An 18841-nucleotide genomic window follows, 5' to 3' on the forward strand; every position below is an offset into this window, starting at 1 on the left:
CCCTTTCCGGTGTCTTCTTTCAGAACATGTAAGTCACTTATTGTTTCGCCGACCGAAAAGCTAATGATGGACAGGAAACCGTTGACAGCGCGCCAAAGTGAGCCCGAACCAGCACTCCGTCAGTGCTCCACGCAGTCATGGCTTACACACCATTTCTGGCCCTGTCACTTCAAATCATGCAGCATGTCCTGAAATTCCGCAAACCAGGGCTGTGGGTCAACGACAGGACGCATAAGCCCCAGGCGTTCGTTGTGCACGATGAGGTGAGTGGAATATCGCGCATCCTGCTGCGCCGGTTTTGATTTTGCGCCAAGTCTGTGCCCCAGACACGAACCCCACTGACATCTTCATGCTGTTGTAGGAGCAGCCCATCACCAACCTCGAAAAGTGCTGTGGCGAGTAACCTATTCCCGCCGAGTCAGATAAGACCAAGGGGCCGACGCGCTCCCATCGCGTCTTACCCCCTCCACCTCACCGCCTTCACATCCTCAACAACAGAGTGCCTCTACACGGAGCAGTCTCCCAATAGGGGACTCTGCAATTTCTTGTCACAAGTGGGCTCGTCACGCGCCTTTGCCGTCCTGTGAACTTGCCCGGTGCATCCAGCGCAACTTCTCGAAGCGACAGCCGGAGAGTGCGACGAGCCTGGATACAACATGGCATATTGGCGACTGCATTGCAGAACAGAATTGGCAGTGAACTAGTTGGTAAGCTGGTATGATGACGATCCTAATTGATCATCTGTCTCAACCGTACACTCGGGGAATTCTCCATGAACAACGTAAAGCACAACACCTCGTCCAACTGGATCAACACTTGCTGACTCGGATCTCACCACAGGAAAGACACTCTCAGATTCTCACACTCGTATGCGAAGCGAGCAAATGTCTGGGCTGCTCAACCTCCCCTGCACCAACACCATCGCATGCTCTGTTTCTTCCACATGAATACCGATGGCATCGATGATCGCAACCTCGACCTTCTCGCAGTGGATTTTGTTCATCAGATCATGCGCTGGTATGCCTACCTGATGGAAGACCCAATGGAGCGTATAGCAGTGTCTGCCTCTCGGCATTCGAACAACCTCATAGGATAGCTTGCTTGCGGCTCGGATCCCCGGCGTCCAGTTGGTGACCATCGTTGTCCTCAGATGGCGTCTGCGTCTCTCGAGCCCGAGGAGCCGATGTTTCGCCTTGCTTGAGCCGTACTTTCGCAGACGGCAAGCATAATTTCAAGTTCGCAGTTCAGAATAACCACATTCGAAATCCTCGGTCCTGTCTCTTCTAATAGTCTTAACTCCTGAGGCCTTCGCGAATCCTCATGAGTCATCTGTGATGTAACACCCTCTCATGCTCTGTTGTGTTTCTCTCCGATATCTTGCAGGTTTCGGACTGTAGGATTCCGTCGGTGATGTGTTGTTTTCTTCCAGGAGATTCTTCTTCGTATGGTCCTGAGAGACCATAAGAGGATGATGCTTCAACTATAGGGCCTACAACTCCAGTTTCATTCGGGATAGATTGGGAGTTCGCTATAATACCGCAAAATTTCCTTATGCTTACTGGATTATTGGCCGTAATAATGTCTGAGACTAGTGGCTGTTAAGCAGCGCCACGGTGAACGATGGCAGGGTGTGACTAGAATGTCTCACTGCCCCTTTGTCCTTGTCTCGGGAGTCAATAACACAGCAGAGATGTATGAGAACTAAATGAGACAAAAGCTACCAGGCAGTTTACATGATTATTGTGAGCATAGATGGGCCTTTCTACGCCTCTCTGACTCCCCCGGAACCTACCCAAGCCTATCGCAAAACCGCGCCCACTCGACCTCAAGTGCCTCTGACGTACCTCGAGGAGCGCCTCACATGGTGGCTTGCTGTAGCGGTACCCACGGTACCCCCCGATTATACAAAAAGGCAAAGCGCGAACGTTCCTGTGATAGCCTAGGCAGGGCACATGTTCTTTGCTTTGTCAATCATATATGGAACTCCGAGCGCCCCTGGGGTTTTATACAAATTGTAGATCTGCCCGACCCTGCAGATCCAAGCCATAGTTTGAAGTCCTGTGCAAACTTGTCGGTTGAACAAAGAATCTCCCAGCCGTTTGATCATCCAGATCATTATCTCCTTGTTGCAGGTATGTGCCATCCAATGTATCCTAGAGTACTGCGCAAAGTACCAGGGTATTCACCGCTATCTCTTGCTCGTTGTATTTGTAGATTGCAGTTGTTTCAACTTCACTTCTTTCAGCTCAGACTGAGTAGCACTTCTCGGATGGCTGGGGTATTATTTATTCCCCGGCAACCCTACTTGATTTCCCTCTCCATCGTTCTCAGTCGCAACAATCTACCGTGAAATCGGAATATATTGTTCAACATGCCAGACGTTATAATCGTAAACGACAATGCTTCATTCACCTCGAGCACTACTTTCTCTACACAAGACTCGGAGCAATCGCCACGTCCACTCCGTCGAAGAAACACAGTGACGCAGCTGACGAGGCGCGTTTTTAAGAGGATATCGCAATCAATCCTCAGGGCCGGGGTACAGGAACATCAACTCAGCGAAAAGAACCTTAAGGATCTCAACGAAGCAACACATGTGGGCGCGCTGGGCTCGCCTGGCTCATACCTACCAGATCAATCACACGAGCCAATGGTCTACGAGCCTATCCACGAAGACATCGAGGAGGAAATCCATAGTGTAGATGTGGAAGCAGCAAGAGAAATGCGCCTTCAAGAGTCCTACGCTGCCTTCTGTCGCGACTTCACAATGTCAGGGAAACCAACAGTGAACCGAAAATTCGACTTGAACATGAGAATGGAAGAGGTTTCAGAAGTGCACCAGCAGCCGCGTGCAAACTCGACGCACAGCAACGACAGATCTGGATTGGATTTGCCGCATGACCTTTCTGATCATAGAATGAATATTACAGGGTCACAACCCAGACCCAGACCGAATTCTGTCGCATACCCAGTATCATGTACATCTATGCATCAGGACATGTACATGCAAACGCCTCAGTCAGCAACTACCAGAGAGCCACCTCTCCGATGGCCAGAACTAGCCCCATCAAAATTCGAGCCAGACCACAACAGATACGGATCAGGTTTCCAAATCCCTCACAACCCCAACCCCAACTATCCACAACCACCACCGCGAATTATCACCCCTACTGTGTGGATGGACATGCAACAAACCGAGCGGGAGCGCAAAGAAGCTCAGCGATCCAGACTTCTAGCGCCCTTTCGGTCTTGGTTTATGACGAGTCCGCCCTGGTGGGGGCGGAGATAGGAAGTTGTCCAATAGCGGGTTGATGCAGGTTGGAGCGTTGGGAATTCACTTTACTGGCTGTATTTTAAATCTACAGTGGTGTAATAAAAGTATTTGACCTCGAGTACCTACAATAAAACTGTGCCCTGAAACGAAGGAACGTAGTGAAAGGGTTTACAACCCTGCGCGAGCTGCCCGCCAACCTGCCCTGAAACGAAGGAACGTAGTGAAAGGGTTTACAACCCTGCGCGAGCTGCCCGCCAACCTTTGCTGGCCTCTCACTGCCAAACTCTTCGTTTTTTTCGTTGCTAATTGGTGCTTTCTCGTGCCAAGGAATGCTCCTATTGACTGCCAATACGCTCCTTCTCGTTTGCTGCTGCGACTCTCCAGGCTCTCCTCCGATTGCTGCTCTGTCTCTCCGCGCTCTCTTCTGATTGCTGCTCACCTACTTTCCTTTCCTTCCTCCTTAGGCTTCGTGCTTCCCGAATTCGTATTCGGCCTCTGTTGCTTTTTCTCCGTGTCTAGGGATCCCGGTGTTCCCGCTCGTCTTGGAGTCGGTGTTCCGGCCTTCTCGCCTTTCTATTATGATTCCACCCTTGTTTGTCCTGAGCATCCTGCAGATAGTACTATTATGCACTCATGCGCACGGTGACGTGTTCGACTTCTACTATATGAATGATCAACACGGATCTTTCTCGCTGGCCCCAACTTTTTCCTGTCGCTCCTCTCCTAGTGCGCCTTGGAACGGATGCCGTTTGCTGGTTTCAAGCCATCTCTTCTCTAATGACATCTCTTCCTGCGCAACGTTCTTTCTGCCCTGGTTGCGCCAGACCATGGCGCTCTACACAGTTTCGGTCCTGCGACAATTGCCGCAGGACGGCTTCTCAACGGGCGGTCAGAGCCCGACAGCTTTCAGCTACTGTAGGCACGAGTAATATTTTAACTGGGCCACCTCCGCCTCTAACTTCCCCTACTGTTCCTGCCTTTTCGACGCTACATTTTTCGTGCTCTACATGTGCACGCCCCTGCCGGTCGTTGTATCATAGGACGTGTAATCGCTGCCGCCAGGCAGCTACACGGAGGACGGTAGCATCGTACCAGGTACTGGGAGTGGTCCGTCCTTCTTATCTGCTGCATTGTTGACCCTGTTCAGCACACACTGCAGCCCGTTCGAGACCCTGGAACGTTTTTGCCTGCAGGAGGTTCTACTCTAAGGCCTCTGGCCCCAGTTCCACACACGCCACATCCTGTTCGTGATCCTAGAGCATCCTTGCCCGCAAGGGCATCTCCTTTGAGGCCTCTAGCACCAGCTCTCCGCATACCGAGTCCTGTTAATGACAATTCTGTACATGATACTGTAGCATACTTGCCAGAAAGGAGATCCCGTTTGCGGCCTCTGGCACCAGTTCCGCAAGCGCCGATGGCTCCGCCTCCATCGTTCGATATTCTAAACGCTGCGCTTCGGCCCGTCCCTGTGCCATTATATTCGAGAACCGGGCCGGGACCCCAGAGAGTGCTACTTCCTGCAGGTCCTTTGCCGGTGTCCTCCCCACAGTCGCCACGGATCTCACAGGCATCTCCCATCAATATAGAGACAAGATGCTATCCGAATCCTTTACAGGCCACGGTCAACAGGGAGAGAACGGTAGATTTGGAGAGGTCGCTGGCCAATTTAAATCGAGCGGTAGGTTTCCTGCGTGCTGAGCTAGAGGCTCGTGCCGTCGCCTCCGATGCTTTTCCCCCGGATATCTCCTGTTCGCATATACGAGCATCCATAGCCAGATACGAGGATGAGATTTCTGCGGCTGCGAAGAGATGCGTCTGTTGTTCGTGCGGGGAACTTGTCTCCGACACAGATATCTACCGCGCACATAATGAGGATCCTTTGCTGCTGTCACTGTTGGGGAGTCTTGATCCCTGCGGCCGACATGGTAACACTTGGAATCTGTGCTCGTCGTGCCATGCTTCGCTCAATCGAAATATGATCCCCAAGTTCTCTGCGAAGAACCTTGTGAATGTGACTCGGTGCCAGGACTATCCGTCTGCTCTGGAAGGCCTCACTCTGACAGAAGAATGTCTCATTGCAAAGTGCCATCCTCTCGGTGTCGTTTTGAAACTGCGACCAGGTGGCCGCTCCTCGCCAATCAACTACCGTGCTCTCCGTGGCCATTTCATTGTCATCCCACAGGACCCAGAACCACTTCTCGAGATCCTACCGAGCCCGGAGTTGACATTACATAGTCTGATCAAGGTGTTCTGGTTGGGTCGTCGACCTCCCGTAGATTCGGACCTGATCCAATTCCTACTCGTGCGGAAGGCGAAGGTTCTGGCAGCCTTGGAGTACCTTGTCCAACAGAACCACCTCTACCGTAACACCATAATTAACCGTCCCATGATCGATGACTGGGGCGATGACTTTATCCCGCCGGACCTGCGGGATACCATCATCTATCTCGACGAGCCGGATCACCACGAGCGCGAAGGTTACACCGTAAATCTACAGACAGGGAACTACGAGAACGATCTTCAGGCTGCCCAGGATAGTGCATTCGACGCGAGTGGCGGTAGCCCTTTCAATACCGGCTCTGTCGCCACGGACATAAACGGAGAACGTCAAGACCTGGATCGCCGCGTTTTGGACGCATTGTTCACCGTCCTTACGAACCAACCGGCCCCATCGAGTGAGAGTACCTCAGCCAGAGAACGTGCAAGAGGCACACGGCCCCTTGGTCATCGAAAGATACCATTAATTTCTTACACAATCCGTGGCCAAACCACCCTGGTAAATCACTGGACGGACCCTCGTTACTTTACTGCCGCGTTTCCAACCTTGTTTCCGAGAGGCATTGGGGGCCATCTCGATGAACGAACTGTCCCGGTGTCAATTGGAGCGTTTGCCGAGTGGGCTTTGCGTCACCACAGTAGAAGGTGCGTGGCTTTCTTTGGAAAAAAAAAAAAAATTCTATAGATACTGATCTTTGTCTCTCCTTATTCCTGTAGGTTCGCACGCCACAAAACGTTCATGTACCTGCTGTATGATGTGATCCAACTCCGAAAGTCCTCGCTAGGGAACGCATTCATCATTAAACGGCAGAACTGGCAGTCGGCAGTGGACGACATCGCCTCTCTAACAGTGACCCAACTCCAGAATGCAGCGAAGACCATCGAAAGCGGCCAGAAGATTGAGGATCCGGTCATCCGACGACTGCTGCGAAATATCGAGACTGTCGGGATGCAAGTCCCGGGATCCTTCGCCCAGAAACTAAGAATGCGTTCTGAAATTCGAGGACTGATTACACGGTACGGTATGCCAGCTTTCTGGATCACTATCAACCCCTCTGACCTACGTAATCCTTTGGTCCTGATCCTGGCCGGCGTAGAGTACTCTGGGAACAACTTGGCTTGCGGCAAATGCCGCTATCCGTGAGGCCGCCGTTACCTCTAATCCGGTGGCAGTCGCTGAGTTTTTCCATCAAGTCTGTAAAGCCGTTCTGGACGGCCTTTTCGCTACTAATACTGACCGGATCGGTGTCCTTGGCAATCTCTCGAACCATTTCGCTGTGGTCGAGACGAATGGTCGAGGCATGTTACATCTCCACGGATTAGCATGGGCGCGAGGAAACCTGGCTTTCACTACTTTGCGAGATCGGCTCCTCCAGGACAGCGACTTTGCGGCTCGCATGATTCGCTACTTAGAGTCAATCATTACCCAAGGCGTTGATGAGAGTATTTTACAAGACCCTGAAGTGAACCTTCCCGGCATGCCACCATCGGCCAAAGATTTTGAATCCGATGACGACTTCCATCTTCGACTATCGTATGACAGCAATTGTGTCGCTCGTAAAACACAAGTCCATTCGAAACACCATCTCGCCACATGCTTCAAGTACCGGCAAACAGGTCCCGGAAAGAATGTTTGTCGATTTGGCATGCCTCGAGATCTGGTCCCTGCCTCTAAGGTAGATGATTTTGGACTGATTCACCTCGCTCGAAACCATGCCTGGATAAACCCGTGGAACCCCGCCATTGCTAGTTGTGTTCGTTCTAATCAAGACATCTCCTGGATTCCGACAGTCTCCAAGTCTTTGTCGCTGATCTATTACATCACCAACTACGCCACGAAAGATGACGTCTCTCCCTGGCAGATGGTTGCCAAGGCGGCTTTGTTGAAGCAATCTATTGAGAATGCAAAGGTTGCTGAGCCACCAACAGCGACAGATCTCCGACTTCGAGAAAAAGGTGTCAATAATTTTGCACTACGCTGCTTTAATGCCCTCTCTCATGACCGAGAGATCAGTGGTGTGCAGGTCGCTAGCGTCTTGCTTCAGCTACCAACCTATTACACGATCAGCTACAACTTCGTCCGTATCAACCTCTGGTGGCTAAGGCGTTATATTCGGGCAATCATTCAGCCAGATAACCTTGAAAGCGGCCCCTCTTCTGATCCCATGGCAGAAGAACCTTGCACATATGAAACGGGCGACACCGGCCCCGTAAGCATCTTTGACAATTATAAGTGGCGTGGACCGCACCTGGCTCCTCTTTCATTATTTGAATACTGCATGCTTGTAAAGACTAAGAATATACGCGACGCTGTTGCGAATGACGTGGACTTCGAACCAACCCATCCTAGATATGGCACGCATGTACAGCACTTGGCGCGCACAACGTCCCAGGTGGCCGCCGTGACTTTCAACGGACAGCTAACGGAGTTCCAGGCCGCAGAAGACGCGATTCCCGGAGGCCATCCGAAAACGACTGCGATTATAAATGACATGGCTGAGATATTACTGGGCCTTTTTGTTCCCTGGGATCACTTGGTTGATCTCTTCCGCCGGCATGCGACAAAGCGGGACGCCCATGTTCAAGTATGGGCGGCCGTTGAACCAACCCTCCCATTTCACAATCGGGGATTTGCAAGAAACATCGAGTTGCTGCGGAAGTCTAAGGAAGACTGCCAAGCCGATGCAAGTTTGTGGAAGTCGGCGAATGGCGCAGCTGATTCATTTCACCATGACGTTGACGGATTTGAGCCGCCAAATTTTGCTTCTGATGGCGACGAGGACGATGAATGCTTTCAACTGCAGGATGAGACTTTTAACACCGAGACGTTGGTCGCCGCCTATCACTCCATCAGGAAAGCATGGCATCGAGAGACGCTGGTCACTGGACGCCGGATTCCTCCCTTGCTCCGCGCCATAACCCCAGTGCGAAGCTTGCTACTACAGAACCTCCGGCCGCTGGATATCTTTCATACTCCTGCATACGAAACATCTGGCCTAAAGTACCTCCCACCATCCACTTTACAAGCGTGGGAGGTTCACCTGAAAAGTTTCGCCAATCTTGATCATGGGCAAAGCACAGATCGTAATGCCACCAGCTCTAACTTCGCACTCGACGATTTCGACATCCAGATTGAAGATGGCATCTTGGAACCTACACTGGTTGGCTCATACACGGTCCCTGCTATGGATGACCTCCAGTCCCGGGTTGACCAGAGTCCCACTGGCGCCTCTCTGGCGTCCCTGGTCGTTGAAGTGATTCCCCTAAATCAGAAACAGCTAATGGTCGTGGAGAGGGTGCTATCTGAAGCTTTGGCCTGGGCGGACCATCCTTATGACTCAGCGCAACGCAAACAGACCCTCCTGTATGTCGGAGGTGAAGGGGGCACGGGTAAGAGCCAGATCATCAAGGCAATTGATGCCGGTATGAACCTTATCGGACGAAAACACGAGGTAATCCTCATGGCCCCAACGGGTGCAGCGGCCGATAACATTGGCGGGAATACGTACCACACATCTTTAGGGATCTCTATCGACCGCTCACGGGGAACTGCGATGACATCTCGAGTTAGACGACTCTGGTCTCGCAAGACCATCATGTTCGTGGACGAAGTAAGCATGATGGATCTGACCATGATCAAAGTCATTGATAATCACTGCAAGATCGCCAAATCCCTCGATAGATCCTCCACTGATCTTTTCGGTGGGCTTCCTGTCGTCATCTTCATCGGTGACTTTTTCCAGTTTCCACCTGTTCGGGGACCGGCCCTATGGAAGGAGCCTAGAAGGGGAAGAGATGAGGATGAGAACGGTCGGCTCCTCTGGCATCAGTTCAAACAGGTAATCATCTTGGATGAGCAAATGAGACAATCAGAAGATGCTCCGTTTCGTGATCTCCTTTCACGAGCGAGGGCTGGAACTTTGACAGAAGCCGATCGAGCCTTTCTTAACAGCAAAACCATCACGTCCCTGGTCAGCCCGCTGTTGGAAGACGCCACCACTGTCGTGAAGTTAAACTCTCTGCGTCACCAGGTAAACCGCGTTCGAATTGAGCAATTCGCGCGGACCCGGTGTCAGAATGTATATGTCTTTCCTGCGCATCATACGCGGACCAGGTCCACTGGCCCAATAAACCTGCGACTCCGTGCAGACGACTTGCTGCAACAGCCGGACCAAGGCACCAAGATCCCTTTCCCCGGGCTCTTTTTGTACACGCCGAATATGCCTGCCGCCATACTGACGAACATCTGCACCCTGCTCGGCCTTGTCAATGGAGCAGCGGGGACTGCTATAGGCATCGTGGTAGATCCTACTGGTGGGTTTGTCTTCACGTAGATAGTCGCGAACCTGACCCTCTGACACCTCCCTATAAGCCGAATTCTTTGAGATTGACGACCTCTATATCATGTGCACCAAACCACCTGCCTGCATTTTATTCAAACCGGACAAAGCAAAAGTCACTGGATTTCAGGACCTTGAACCTTCAGTCCTGCCAGTCTTTCCATTAGAGCGATCTATCACCCTGAAAGGCTATTCGGTCCGTAGGAAGCAAGTTCCCATGTGCCCAGCTTTATGCCTCACTGACTATAAAGTGCAAGGCTCGACCCTTGTGGCTGCTGTCCTCGACCTTAAAGATGACCCCACGATCCGGGGACAGGATCGTCACCGGAAGTATTGCTCGATGTATGTGCAGCTATCCCGACTGCGTTCCTCTAAAGGCCTTCATCTCCTGCAGAAACTCGACATGCAAGATCTTCGATTCAGACCTGATCCCCGACTACTAACTGAAATGCAAAGACTTCAGGACCTCGAGAAGGAGACGATTGCTGCTTGGCGTGAAGCTTCAAATAAATGAGACCGTGCTCCACCATAACAGAATAGTCCTTGCGATGAATCAACGTAAAGGTACTCGTTTTAGACCTCAAACTTTTGGTAGACGAACACTCGTAGCAATATATACTAAGGGGCCCCATCCCGTGATAAATACAGTCAACTCTCGCTTATACCACGGTGGGATATTGCACATTCTTGATAATAACACATCCCTTGCTTGGATGGCCCCTTCATTCCAGTTTTTTCCATATAAATTGACAGAATATAACACATTTTGTTTTACCACACTTTCTTCCTCTCAAATCTGCTTAGTCAGCGCAATCAACCAATCAGAATGCCTCAATCTACAAGCTCTCCTACCCTCCCGACCCCACCCAAGCGCGTCAGAATGGGACCAAAGCGTACCAAATTGGGTATATCAGACGCGCAGAAACAGGCACTACGGGCATTTTGGTCTAATACTAGCCCAAAGCCCACGCAGACTGCATGTGCTAAGTGGTTTGAGGACCAATTCAAACAAGTGATTGACCGGTCAACCATATCAAGGATCCTTTCATCCAAATACAATTATCTTGATACGGGCCCTGCAGGGGCAAACAAACGATCTTCATCCTCTCATTGGCCATTATTGGACCAAAAGCTATATGACTGGGCAGATAACCATATTGGCAATGGAATACCAATAAATGGCCCTTTGATCCAAACTAAAGCAGCTGAGCTTTGGAGACAAATACCGGAATACAAAGATCGGACCAAACCTCAATTCTCTGAGGGTTGGTTAACTCGCTTCAAACAACGCCACTCTCTTCAATATCATACTTTCCACGGAGAAGCTGCCTCAGTCCCATCCTCGGTACATGATCAGATCAAAAGCACCAAATCGATTTGCAATCAATTCAAACCGTCCGAAATCTACAATATGGATGAAACTGGCCTATTTTGGCGACGTATGCCAAATGGTGGTCTTTCAAAGGGAAAAATTGCTGGCAAAAAGCTTGATAAAACACGAATCACTATTGTTGTTGCATCAAATGCGGATGGTTCCGATCGAGTCCCTTTATGGTTGATTGGCACAGCAAAAACCCCTCGCGCACTCCGGGGGGTTAATTTCCGAGCTCTGGGATGTGTTTGGCGTCACAACAAGGCAGCATGGATGCGTCATGACATTATGGAGGACTGGTTGCGATCTTTCTATGGGCGTATTCCCTTAGATAAGAAAGCTTTGCTCCTTTTAGACAATGCTTCACCACATGTTATTGGACTCCAGCGAGCGCCACCACCACCCCGGATTACGGTTGTTTTTTTGCCAGCAAACGCAACTTCAATTTATCAACCCTTGGACCAAGGTATTATCCAAAACTTGAAGCACCATTATCGGAAGAAATGGATGCGCTATATGATTGCTTTTCTTGATCGTGGGATAGACCCAAAACAAAGAATGAGCATTTATTATACTGTTACCTGGGTAACGCAAGTTTGGAGAACAAGTGTATCAGACCAAACGATTATCAATTGCTTTAAACAAAGTACTTTGATTAGTCCAAAGTCTATACCTATGCCTGAGTCCGCGCCCGAGTCCGCACCTGAGTCTGCACTATTTTCCGAGCCCGGATTGAGTGATGAGATTGAAAGTCTATATAATCAAGCAATTGATAAGCTTGGTGATAAAGATATTGTGCCATTTGACGAGTTTTTGAACCCTTCGGACGAAGACATGTTAGAAGATGGGACTGAAGGGCGAGATGAGACCAATGAGCAAGATATATATATTGCCCCAACAACCTCAGAAATTCAGGATATTGACATTGATGGGCCCCCACCTGAGCTTCTGTCTAATTCTGCTATATTGGACAGCCTCCAGGATATCCTACTATGGGTTTGTAGCAAAGAAAAGGGTACCTCGGACCATATTAGACAAATTGAGAGCTTAATCAGCGACTTTGGCAGGATTCAGATTGATGAGAAACGTCAGGTGACTTTGGATCAGATGATGGGATGGAAGACTAAATAGGTATTAGGGCTTAGAGTTAGCTTGTCAAATATTATGTCATCCTCTCACCAAAACACAACTCAATTATACCACGTAATTTGGCTTGGATAGTATGCTGTGGTATAAGCGAGAGTTGACTGTAGTCTCAAGTTTCCCACCGAATAATAGAGAATCAATCTTCCTTTGAATTACAACAGTAATGGCCAAGATGGCATTGTCCTTTCCCGAATTTTTCAGGGTTCAACAGGTGCCACTATATTTGAGGATTTCATTGAGCAGCTCCTCCATCATTGTGGGAAATGGCCGGCACAAAAGTCTGTTCTTAAATCGAAAGGAGATAGCTAGCCTAGATTTCTGCAGGAGGAAAAAGGAAGCTGGTCAGGCAAAGGGACGGTTACAAGATAACTAAGAGTAAGAATCATTTTGTTGTTGAGAAGTAAGGGAATCGAGTGTGAGACGAATGGTACACTCATTTGCCATGTAACTATCTCGGATTGCGCAGTAACTGAATCTTGAAGAGATTCAGAATTGACCCTTCGAACCCAGGGTCTTTTTTATGGACAACGCATCTTTCCATCATTCAGAAAGAGATGAATCCCTCATGAACCATCAATTCAACAACCAAATTCTATAAGCCTAGTAGCTCGAGCTAATGTGAGGGCTGGGTATGTCGGCGGTTTCTCAAATGAAGCAGGAACCTGATGCCTGAATGCCGAAATACAAAGGAAATCCAAAATAAAAACGAATGAAATTATACACAACATGGAAGAGTATAGAAAAAGTCAAAAAGTGTGCAAATCCAATCAAACCCTCACGCGTTGCATCCCCGATGAACTATTCAGCGTCGTTGATATGGGAAGACTCTTTTGTTTCTAGCTTGACATGGCGATACCACCAAGGCAGTTTGCCTTACAGGCCAGGAGATCACAGAGCGTAACAAAAGAAGGCCAAGGCACCCAGAATGAGTGCAGTTTTGGAGCTCGCAATTGTGCTAGCAGCACCAGTGTGAGAAGGGCTTGACGCTACAGCGGTGGAAGTTGACCCTGGTCCCCCTGTACTGGAACTGGCGGTGTTACTCGGTAACGCCCCATTGTCAGTGGTATCAACACCCAAGTTTGAGCCGCAGATGTTGCCAACATTTTGTGCCAACTTTGAATAGTCCAGGTTGCTAATGTCCAGGTTACACCCAGAGATACACGTTCCAAACCGTGTCATATCGACATCAGAGAAAATATTGACGTAATTCTTGCAGAAACAGGCGTTTGATGCGGAGCTGCTCGGGTCTCCACAGTCAGCCTTGCTGTCTTTGAACTCGGTAGAAGCACAAGCGCCTCCGCAGTCGCCATAGATCTCACCCAAGATGTCATTGAAGTCATTAGGGGAGGCTAGCGTGGAGACGAGGAGGACAGAGAGGGGTATGAGGAAACGCATGTTGAAGAGAATGTGGATTAACAAAGGTCTTGGAAAGTCGCTGCAAGGAGGGTATGGGTGGCAGAGTGGAGGAGAGATTGAAATGAGAAAAAAAAGTGGGGGGAAGACAGAGGAAGAAAGAGGGTTATGTAGGAAGGGAGTGTACCCATCCATCACTTGGATACAGGATCAATCTAGCCTCAAGTGCCATTTTCCAGGCCTTATCACTCTTCAACCAAGCTGACAATTGGTTGTCGATACGAGAATAAAATTAAGAACCCCACCATGATGATCCTTGACCTCTGGGGAAGAGAGTGAAGAAAAGTTGAAAGCTTATTCGACTGTTGGTTTGATGAATACGAGCATCCCCATTATTCCGGGAAGAATACGATGAGGGTACAGAAAACTGGAAGCCCCTCAAGCCACAGTTATCATTGTGACGAATATCCTGGAATGAGCACTATCCAAACGCCCGGGCAAGCGGCCTTCTGACTCATTTTCTAGCATACCACCCTGTCAAAGGACCTCAAGATGTTCATGTCAGCGCCACCACTGCCGCTCAAGTTTTTCGTATTATCACGCATCCTGCAGGAACATGTTCCGACCCAAATACGGACGCAGACTGGATCATCACTGACTTGGATCTGCGCTAAGGAAGTAACTTAGATCGTAGACTTCAAACAGCTGTTGATATTGTTAAGATATAAGGTCGTAAAAAGCTGAGTTTAAATTGAAGTAGCTGGCTAGGGCTTGTGGCCGACTTGGTAGTGAATCACGTTCCCTGACTTTGGTGTGGTTGTGCAAATTGCATTTGGCCACCAACCGAGAATTAAAACCAGACACCACGAGAACGTACGAATCCATTGTTTGAACAGCTGGGCGAGAGCTGTTGCCTAGCGTCAGATTACAAGGGGCCGAAGTCGTACAAAATGAATTGAAATTCTTTAACCCCTGTTATCACAAAGTCTCTTCCACGAACTCTATTATGACACGTATCATTCTATTTTTGGTTTTAGCACCTTTCAGTGGGTGAACTGGTGCAATACGGTGGGGCAAGACACGCAGCGCCGAAGTAACTGGATGGGTTTCACAAAGCACATAGGTGTTTGAGGCTCTGGGAGTGAAGCAAATTGACTTTTGTCCTCGGCCGTTCCGTCCAATGCCTACGGAGGTTAATAGGGATCACGAGTGCAATAACCCAGAATCCAATATAATTGGGCAATCTGTATACCGCCTCCTTTTCCGCCCGTATTTTATATCCTGTTCGCCCTACCTTAATTAGGTTAGCCACTATGGCGAGGAACAGACTTACAGTGACTGGACATAAGTTTCTACACTGTCTGGCCCCATCCCCTGATTATATAATATACTGCCAGTCAAAAACCTCCATGAATTCATACTATGGAATCTAATACGGTGTATACCGCCTCTGGCTCCCAATAATAGCTTCCATCCGCTGCGGAATCGTCTCAAGGAAATGCTCCCATCCTAGGTTTGCGTCGCTTACTATTTTTAGCATGGTTCTATACTACGCGCTTTAGGTAGGCGGTATAAATCAATAGAGACGGTGAGCTGGCCGGGGTGTAGAAACTTATGTCCAGTCACTGTAGTTCTAGGTCGGAATAACGTAATCCACGGGCGAGTGAAACACACGGGCGTGTGAAATACCCCAAAACTCCATACTAAATGCGATAAATAACAACTTCATATCTCCAAAAATATAGCTCTTTCGGATAGCATATAAAGCTCGTATAACCTAAATAGCATTTGTGACCCAGTGGTGCAGCATAGAAAGTTTAAGAAATAGGAGATATATATATATTGATGTCTCAATATCAAAACTACGCTGTATTTTATGGTAAAGTGTCGAAATAATGGTCTGACTAGCTCAAAATCTAGATATATTATTGCTCTTGCTTGGAAAACTGTTGTTTCAAATTTTAACAAGAATAAACCGCTAGTGGTTGAGATATAGAGGAATCAAAATATGGCATTCAATATGGTATTTTGCGGTGTTTCACTCGCCCGTAGATTACGTTACTAAATCTCCGACTCAGTAGTTACGCTAGTGTAGTGTGTATATAAGACCGTATGACCAGGTAGCCGGCAATCCTTTCTATTGATTTTAACACAGTATAATTCCTACTATTTTGGGCTCGTATGAATAACCTCTATTTTTACCATGCCACGCCCTCCAATTAACCTAGAGTCTTATAGGGAGGAGATTACTCTCTTATATTCTCAGAATACACCTATTGCCAATATCCAGACCATCATACAAAGCTACGGCGTCAATATCTCACTTCGCACGCTCAAAACTCGTCTTTCTTCCTGGGGCCTGCGACGCGAACTACCCAGCCAAAATGAAGCTTTGCACGCTCGCCTTCTCACGCTAGTTACCGAAGCCGGTTTATCTCCTAAAGAGATACTCGAAGTGCTACAAAAGGAGGGATTCCAGGTCTCTGAACCTACACTTAAAAGGTTACGAAAACAGCTTGGAATTCAGCTTCGTACAGACTGCCCGCTTCAGAGGCAGCAGCAGCGGCTCGAAATCGAGGTTATCTTGACCGAGGAGCTTGGGATTGGCGATGCCGAAGGTTATGGGCGTCGCGTTCTCTATCACCACCTTCGCCGTCATGGTTTTCTTTTCCCACAGCACCGAGTATTCGAAGTCTACCGCTCCCTTCGCCCTGACTCACTCCTCCGCCGATCATACGATCTCCAGCGCTCCCGCGGCGAGTATTGGTGCCCTGGGCCGAATTTCGTGTGGCATGTGGATGGTTATATGAAGCTAGCGCAGTTCGGAGTTGAGGTTTATGCCGCTATTGATGGGTACTCTCGGTATATTCTCTGGATATACGTGGGAATTAGTTCTCGTACAGCAGTGAGCGTTCTCTCTCAGTTTCTTGACACCATCGCCGACCTCTGCTACCAACCGGAGATTATTCGGTCTGACCTCGGCTCGGAGACATCCCTAATTGGGGATGCACAATGGGCGCTGCGGCAGGTTTTCGATCCAGAGGCTGCCCATGGAGACTGTTTCTGGCTAGGACGAAGTACAGATAACCAGAGAATAGAGGCTTGGTGGGCGCAGTTATCTAAGTCATGTACTTTCCTCTATTACCAGTATTTCCGGGAGCTCCAGGAACAAGGTAAGTTATCCTGCCCACTATCCGCTGCTGCCGCTAATCCTCTATAGGTCTCTTCTCCGGCTCTATCCCTGAGCAAGTCGCCCTTCTTGCGGTCTATATGCCTACACTCCGCCGGGTTATTAGCGAGTACGCTAAGACCTGGAATATTCATAATATCCGAAAGCAAAAGTCACGGCCGAACGCTGTTACCGGGAAGCCCTTTATGAATTATTTTAATGCATCTAAGCCCGATTACCAGCGTGCAGTTGATCCTATGCTGCTTCGCGAGCTACAGGAGGACGTCCGGGACTGGGATAAAGATGAATATTTACCCCTTGACGTCCTGGCTTGGTGCCACCAGCAGCTTCAGGAGATTGGAGCCGAGCTTTATGGGCCTGGGAATGACTTCAATCCTGAGGACCCCCGTCTCGTGCGCCAGTGGAAGTTAGTCATCCTTACCGTGCAGAATATCTCGAACTCCGCCGCCGTGCCCTTCTCCATGACCAATTGGATGAGTATCCAGTGCTCCGCCTCACTACAAAACCCCTCGGCGCGTGGGATTGGGAGCCTGGAGAGGCACAGGAAAGCTAATTTTCAGCGCCGCTATACAGCATCTCGGCCCAATATCCAAACACAGGCCGATCAGCGAGTGCCATAGCGCTCTTAGGATTTTAGGATAGCCAATTAGTATCTAGGAAGAAGGGGATCGACGGAGGTAATTCGATATATAAACTTTCTTACGTATATATGTCTCAACGCCAAAACACGAGGTTATCACGGCGCTATACTTCCGGCTCTATCCGGATTACCATACGAAACTAATAGGGGAAGGCGCCGACGCTAAATAAGCCTATCCGTGGATTCGTTGTGGTAAGATATCCATGCCTCAGTTCGTCATAAAGTCTTAACTGAGTACTAATTTTACTAGGGGATTTCGTTCTGTTCCAAGCTGACTCGGCTCCCTCCTATGTTCACATTATTTTTGTACCTGATATTCTTCCTCGAAAAACATCCTATTTGTGTTTTTATGGCGCACTACCGCGATACTCAGTCCCACGATACTGGGGAAGATGTTTTTACTTATCCTCCTGTCTCCACTGCCCAGATTACTTCCCCTACGTATAGCACGAGAACTCCTATACAGAATTTATCCTCTTCGGCTAGGGCGACCCTTTACGAGAGAAGCCTAATTACCCCTGAACCACGCTTCCAGGCCTTATCGGGGACGACAAATGAGATCCGGCAGCGCCAGATCCAACAGCGATCGATTCAGCGCCAATTTATTGGTGGGAGAAGCTCCGGAGGTGGCCGCCTCGGCCGAGGGCGACTTCAAGTCCCTACAGCGCCAGCGACAGTCTCATTAATCGTCCACTGCTATCTCTATTGGTGCTTAGCATCGGGAAAGCCAGATAGGCTTGAAAAGCTAAGTATGGAGAGATCCCGCAGCTAAGAGAGATATACTAACTTGTCTCGTTATGAGTAGCTACAGTTACTCCAATCCTTACGCCGGGTACTATTAGTAGCTTCGTCGATTTCATCGAAAACGAGCTTCTAGTAGAGCTCGACCCTGAGGATTACACACGTGAGGAGGGAGATACATTTCGATTTGCAACTGCAGTTAAAAATAAAAAGGAGCCTTGGTTCCTAGGCATGCGGGAAGATCATGAACAGCTCCTCACAGACTTCTGTACGAAATTTACCAAGATCAAGGATAGTTATGAGGTCTTCCTGATTATCAAGAGGAAAAGACCGGAACCGGTGACGATAAAGCTTGAAGCTGAAGCTCCTGTGGCAGCAGGAGCTCCAGCGCCATCTCCTCCGCCGTCAGAGGCATCTATCCCATCATCTCTCCCATCACTAGGAGCAATTATCAGGTCATTATCACCGCAGAGAGCTGTGGAGGCCACTCCGCCACCAGCACCACCGG

The 18841-nt window shown here is 49.2% G+C and overlaps 2 protein-coding genes across 2 annotated transcripts; one reads left to right on the plus strand and one right to left on the minus strand.

Annotated features, from left to right (window-relative positions):
• Positions 1-2371: 2371 nt before the first annotated feature.
• On the plus strand, positions 2372-3289 carry N7446_011882 (uncharacterized protein; the record flags this gene model as incomplete). Its single annotated transcript, XM_058520624.1, has 1 exon — positions 2372-3289. One exon carries the CDS (start codon positions 2372-2374, stop codon positions 3287-3289), a length of 918 nt encoding a protein of 305 aa, XP_058366910.1.
• A 10008-nt stretch (positions 3290-13297) lies between these two features.
• N7446_011883 (uncharacterized protein) lies at positions 13298-13804 on the minus strand (the record flags this gene model as incomplete). The annotated part of the gene is made up of 1 exon (XM_058520625.1): positions 13298-13804. One exon carries the CDS (start codon positions 13802-13804, stop codon positions 13298-13300), a length of 507 nt encoding a protein of 168 aa, XP_058366911.1.
• Positions 13805-18841: the final 5037 nt, after the last annotated feature.

Source organism: Penicillium canescens (assembly GCF_028828765.1).
Source record: "Penicillium canescens strain IBT 15451 chromosome Unknown utg000009l_segment0_segment0, whole genome shotgun sequence".
NCBI lineage: Eukaryota > Fungi > Ascomycota > Eurotiomycetes > Eurotiales > Aspergillaceae > Penicillium > Penicillium canescens.